Source organism: Malurus melanocephalus, unplaced genomic scaffold (genome assembly GCF_030028575.1).
Source record: "Malurus melanocephalus ecotype Western Australia unplaced genomic scaffold, MMel_1.1 scaffold_67, whole genome shotgun sequence".
In the NCBI taxonomy this organism is placed as follows: domain Eukaryota; kingdom Metazoa; phylum Chordata; class Aves; order Passeriformes; family Maluridae; genus Malurus; species Malurus melanocephalus.
In genome coordinates this window covers 577,631-583,913 of record NW_026623299.1, presented here as the reverse complement: position 1 = coordinate 583,913, position 6,283 = coordinate 577,631, and the positions used below count along the sequence as shown (strand labels likewise).

The window sequence follows — 6,283 nt, the reverse complement described above, 5'->3', positions numbered from 1 at the left end:
TGTTAAGGGAACACTAAACAATAATTGGGGAAGGAGAATAACAGGAGTGAGGAAGATGAAAGTTGCTGGGGAAAATGAAGCACAAGAAACTGAAACAGTAGGAGGAGGTAAAGCTAAAGAAAAAAAAACCCCAAAGCAGTAACTAAGTTAATTTCATAAAAGTGAACATTTCTTTTAATCAGTTTTAWCTGTGATATTTCACTTAAAACCGTCCAACTGAAACTATGTAAAAAGATTACTGGAAACTGTTCAATRTGTTATAAATGTGTTCTTAAAACTCTAGGCTAGCTACATTATAGGTTAATTCCATTTGTCTGACCTATGCCATATTTTTGAAAAGGTATGAATAAGGCACTGATTTAAATGTTATAGTAGTTAAAAGCCAGGAAAATTGTAAASCCAGCATTTTATAGTATGTGAAAGATGAAGGGAGGAGCCAGTGCAGGAGTAGCTCAGAACCAGGATTAAGAAAACAGAAGAAATAACAGGGAGCTGATAATCAGGGATCCTAATGAGGATGCAGAGCTTAAACCAAGCCTAAAACTTCTCTTAAACACAATCATAACAGGCATTCTGTTAACAGGAAATGCACATGACATGCAAAGTGAAAAAGAAGGAAATATTGACATTGGAAATCAAATCTCAGAATATACTGTTCACTGGAATTCTGTGTTCCACTTTAAGCACAACTGGAAAGGTAAAAAAAAAAAAGCCAATTCTTCTTTCCATGCAAAACTGTATTTTAGAAATTCTTGAAAGGCGGATGAGAGAAGGAAGCTGGAAAGCTGAATGACAAAAGCCTGTTTAAATTCTCTGTGTCCTTTTTCCTGGATTTGGCTTTAAATGTTGCAGTCTATGGTGGCAGTGAGACCATTGGGGTCATCACACCATGCATCATTGTAAGGAGAAGAATTAATCCTCTTACCACATGAGGTATTTCAATAAAACCTAGAAATACAATGTTTCATATGGTTAGACCTAATTTTACAGTCAGTGGGGGTTTTGGTCGGGTGAGGAATGAAAGATCAGATATAGGATCATTTATGTCTGAAAAAGTGAAATGATGTCAAATGCAGCAATATAGGGAAAAATGGATAACAGGTGTGTGAATTAAGCAGGGCAGACAGTGTACAAGTGTTAAAAAACCCAAAAGTTTTCTYTGTCTCAGAATTATGCAATAGTGTGAACTGTAACAAATTTAAGGATTACAGCAATTTCTCCAGTCACAGTTTTTTTTCTGGTTGCACAGAGCTGATGGTTTTCATAGGGATTTCAACTCTTGATTGGGTAGAGGGAAATACAGAAAGTCCCTTCCCTCTTTCCTTCTGTTCTGCCTTGCCTCTGTTGGGTTTGGGAAGGGATTAGGGTGTGTTTGGAGTGCACCGTGTTGAATTACCCCAGTCCCTAACTAGCTGCTACTGTGCAGTGATGCAGAGGGAAACCAGCCCTGCTTCTGCATCCCTGGACCGTGCCTAATTAGGCAGCTCTGTTTCTCCCAATTTCAGAGCTTATTTGTCTGAAGTTGCATTTCTCAGAGATCAAGCACAGCAAAGCCATAGGGTTACAGTCACATGGGGCAGCATTTAGGTCTGCCTTCCTTAATGAAGGCTAAATAGCTCCTGACAAAGCAAGAAGCTTCAGAAATTGTGAATATGCAGACCTTTGGAACAGCCATCCTCCAGATTTTTGATAACAAGGCACCTGAGGGTTTTTAATTCCCAGTGTACTTCCAATGTGATATTTCCCCAGCACTTTCTTTTAAACTCAAAAATGTGTTCTCCTGAGAAGAGAACAAATCCTTGRGGTCAGAGTCTTTGCAAGCTTCTTTTTAATGAATAAATATGTCTAATCCCTGCAGAGAATGTCCCAGCAGATAATCTCCAAGGAGTTTGTGTGGCATCTCACCTCCTACAGCAGGGGCTGAAGCTTTCTTTTAATCCCTWCACCAGTTGATCTAATCTCCTCAGCCATGGAGTCAGGCATCTGCTGGTTGATGAAATCCCTTAGATATGGTTGTGGGGAAAAAATGAATTCTGTCTTTTGTTTCAGTTACTCACACATCCTGAGTTCACTTGCCATGCTAGGCAAGAGGAATGAGTCAGGTGATTAATTTCCTGTTCTTAATATCTAAGGTCTTGTGTGCATGTAAGTAGGCGATTTCTGAATTAATTGCCAAAATTGTGCTTTWCCAAAAAAACCCCTCCCCATCTAGAACTCTAAGAAAATTGTAATCATTTTAAATCACTTAAATATCTATGCAATTCTACTGGAATTAGACATCTATTTCATTAAAGGCTTGATTGTAAATCCAACTTGAATAAATGGGCTAATTATGTTTTTATGATAATTTAAAGAAATCAGCATTGCTATCAGCTTTGGCAATGAGCAAATGATTTCTGCTGGTCTAATTTTTAGTTTCTTATTTCTGAAATGAAACATTAAGGAATATGAAACAGCTTTATGCTCCTTTTACCAAGAATTATGCTATTACACTAAAAAGAAGAAAACTATTTTGCCCAAAACCATTACCATATGGTTTCTTGGTGCACCATGTGTTTGAGGCATTTCTGGGGGCAAACAAAATTTTGCAAGTGAGTGCAAGCTGAATGAACAAGGTCAGTGGGATTCAAATGACTTTAAATCCCAAATCCACAACACTCTGGGATACAGAATATGCAAGAAGTCCTTGCTGGTGATGCCTGGAATTGCCAAGAGGTTGCAGCTGAGCTGCTCAGGTGTTTTCCATGAAGAGCCTCATTACCTAAGTGGCATCACTTGTGGTGCCTTAATCAGGGGCTGTGGTTTCTCTATAAATGCCTGAAATGGTGTGAGCTCTGCTCCCTGAGATGGTATTTGGAAAGCTGCCTGGGTTTTGTGGTGCTGAACACTGAGGTAACGGGGCAATAATTAATAAATTGCTAGGAAGAAGACAAATTTCTCATTTAAAATATTTTCTGTGACGTGCCAAGAAAAGGGAATGTTACTCATAGATTAACATTAACACAGTCTCTGCTTAAAGATGATTAACTCATAAAAGCAAGTTTGGGCACAGTAGGGATCTCTTCTGGATGCTTTGTAGATACAGAAGGATGGTTTAAGGTGTSTATATWTTTTTTTTTTTCTTCTCAAGACTGCAGGTCTATCTTCTGACTTGATTCTGTCATGCTGCTGAATCAAACTAATACAGTTTTATCTTCAAAAATATTTTCTCCTTTTGATTCTATTGTATAGTTTGATTCTAACTGTATTACCTAGGAACCTGGGTTTAATCTGTCTATCAAAAGATAGCATCGTTTCAGTGTATTGGAAGCTTTTTTCTTTTCTTCTCCAGGTACAAGTCCTTAGTTACTCTGAATGKGATAGTTTGTGACCTCCTGCTTGTGTACCTTTAAACCCCTCTTGAAGTCATTAGTTTAGCATTGGGATTAGGCTAAACAGAACAAGATGCTTAAGAAATAAAATAGTGGATACATCTTGTTCTACATAGCTATTTTTTAATTTGTTTTTATCTTATGGCTTGTGGTTSTGTCATTTTTTTTCTGTCCTACTTYTTCTATTCTTATCTGAATTTTTCACCTATCCCTTTTCCTTTCATTCTGCAAATAGATGTCTTGAGATTCATTTAAAATTATTTCCTTCAGTGCCCTTTAAAGCACATTCTTATCTTTCTCATGCATTAGATTCATTAAATTATTTCTGACATCAACATTACCCCTTGATTAAATTACAATCTTGAATTCAATTGGGGGTCATGTATTCTTGGGTGGATGTAAAGCATTATTAGTTTTGTAATGCTACCTTACGTTTCACTTTGCTCACTGCTAAGTATTTTCTTTATTTTAAGAAAGACTTTTGCTTTGGTGCAAATAGTTTTGCAAAATCTTTATTTATATGGTGTTAARAGAAAAGGAGTAGAGACAGTGCCCCTATTTGTTTTATTGCTTATTATCTTTAGGGCTAACCTAGTGATGAATCTCCCTTTTAATCGTTCCAACCAAAGTGTCTTCCCTCATCCTCTGTGAATGAACTGGTTGTACTTGTTATCCTTGAGCTTCGTGCATGTAGTGATGAAAAAAAAACCTCATCAGCTTATTAATTGATACTTAGTGTAGAATGCAGATTCTTCTGTTGCCACTGTACTGATACCAGCTAATTCGACTAAGAATTATTGAAGTCCTTTTTGTGAAAATTACATTGGTTTTCTAAACCAAATCTGTCKTATGAATGGGAAGTTCTTAAATGAGCTGTAGGAAAATTTGGGAAAAGGGATCTTATGAATGTCCTAYTGCAAACTCACTTTTCCTGTTCTTTCATTGTAGGTAACCTTCAAAGCATCAAGATATTCYGTTTCACCAGACTTAAGATTTGTTCTTCTTGCATATGATGTTAAACAGGTAAGCCAACTGTTCCTAATCACAGAGCCTCTAAATCAAAATTCCCCAAACCTTGTTGTTTTGTGTGTTTCATATGCAGTTCCATGTAAAGTAATGTGATTACTTGATTACTTGATCTCTCTTCCCAAAACCTTCTGATTCAATGATGGGGAAGTGTGAATTTAAGTGTGTAKGGAAGTATTGCCTGGTTCTCACATAGGGAAATTGCCATGACTCCTCTGGTTTTTGCAGCAGTTTTCCTAATCCTTAAACTGCTCTGTTACTACCTGTTTATGTGAAATCTTGTCTTTTGATATTCCYTCTGTTTTAAACAGCTGTACTGGTCATTTATGGACTATACCCAAAAACCCCTAGGCTGATTCATGTCTGGGAATTTTAATGTAGGCTTCAGTAGTCTGAAGTGTGATAGTCTGAAARTCTCTATAATGCAGTGTATTCTTTGTTTCTTATATTATTTTTCAATTTTGTAGGCTTTTACACTGTCAAAAAGARTTTTGRTCAATAATACCATGTAGAGCTGTCKAAAATAAATTTTAGAACACAAAAACAATTAAAAAGAAGGTKGTTTTATTAATTTCCCCTATGCATATTGGTGTTTGTCTTATAAAASCTRTTAAAATRTGAGCTGCTCTTAATGAGAGAATAGTTTTGGATTGATGGACTCAGTGGATATTTTTGAACAAGTTTGGGTTGTTTCGTTTGTTCTAACGATGCTGGTATAAAATGATTTGTTTGCTTGGTGTAACATCTGCGTAGGGTTTTCATCTACCAGTCCTGGTGGATTCCATATTAAGCTCCGCTTGAAGTTCCATTTTAATTTKTGTCTGAAAAATACTTGCCCCTTGCTACTTCCCTTCTTGATTGCTTCTTACATTGTGAGAGAGTTTGATAATCCCTCCTACTTTCTTGAATGCCTCATTTGTTTTGTTGAAATTTGGATGGGGTTTTTCATTTGTCTGAGATTTTCTTGGTACTAACATATAGCTGATACAGATAAATAAGGAAAATATGGAAGTATTCCATATTTCATTATATCTAAACATGTTAACAACTGGGATGAATCTCTGCCTGACAATTAAGGTGTCCCATTGTAATGCAAATGGCTCTCAGTGCATGCTGGATCTACCAGATCTTTCTGGTATTTCATTCTTGGTTTTGTTGCAAAAAGAAACTTTTCCGTCCTTTCACAGTCAAGGTGCAATAGAGGAAAGAAGTTTGCAGCAGGTGTATTTTCCATGTAGAGGTTTTCTTTGCTCAGCTGTATTGACAAGAAGCAATTGAAATGAGAGATGAACAGGGTTCAGCAAGTTTGGCAATTWGTGGTGGCAGTCCTGGTGGTTTTGGGTGAGGCTTCCTCATCCAAGTAAGATGGATGTTGTGTACTCCAAGTAAGTTGTCAGTTGAGTTTCTTGCTTGTGACTGCTCCAGCTGATCTCATGGCTTTCAAACCAGAAACAGACTGTGATTGTTGTGTCTTCTGCAAGTGGTGGTGATGGTCTTAAAAGTCAGAATAGCTGAATGTTGTCACTCAGACATAAATAAAACCTTAGGTCCTGAGTATGTTGCTTAAGGTGGACAGAAGAACCAAAAGTCATGTAAGGCAATTTATTCAGAAGATGCAAAAAGTATTACTGTGAGTATCTGGGGGAAAGCCTCTTTTTTTTTCCTCCAAATTTTCTGACTCTTGGGATATTTGTTAGACGTAAGCTGCTTTTGTTTCCTCCAAATCTGTGGGAAAATAGGCATGCAATGCCTTGGAAAGTCTGTGTAGTTCTTCTGTAGTCTGTGTAACTTCTGATTTACATCAAGGGTTAAGTTAGTGTTCATAATTCTTGTGATTTAGGGTTTTGGTTTTTTTCCTCAGAGCCAGACTTACTGCATCTGGAGGA

The 6,283-nt window shown here is 37.0% G+C and overlaps 1 protein-coding gene across 1 annotated transcript in view; it reads left to right on the top strand.

The window, feature by feature from the left end:
* DPP10 (dipeptidyl peptidase like 10) overlaps nt 1-6,283 on the top strand; it is a 231,138-nt gene that overhangs the window by 117,227 nt on the left and 107,628 nt on the right. Inside the window, exon 5 of the mRNA XM_057366529.1 lies at nt 4,320-4,394. Within this exon, the coding sequence (XP_057222512.1) occupies nt 4,320-4,394 (75 nt within the window). The remainder of the gene's footprint in view (nt 1-4,319; nt 4,395-6,283) is intronic.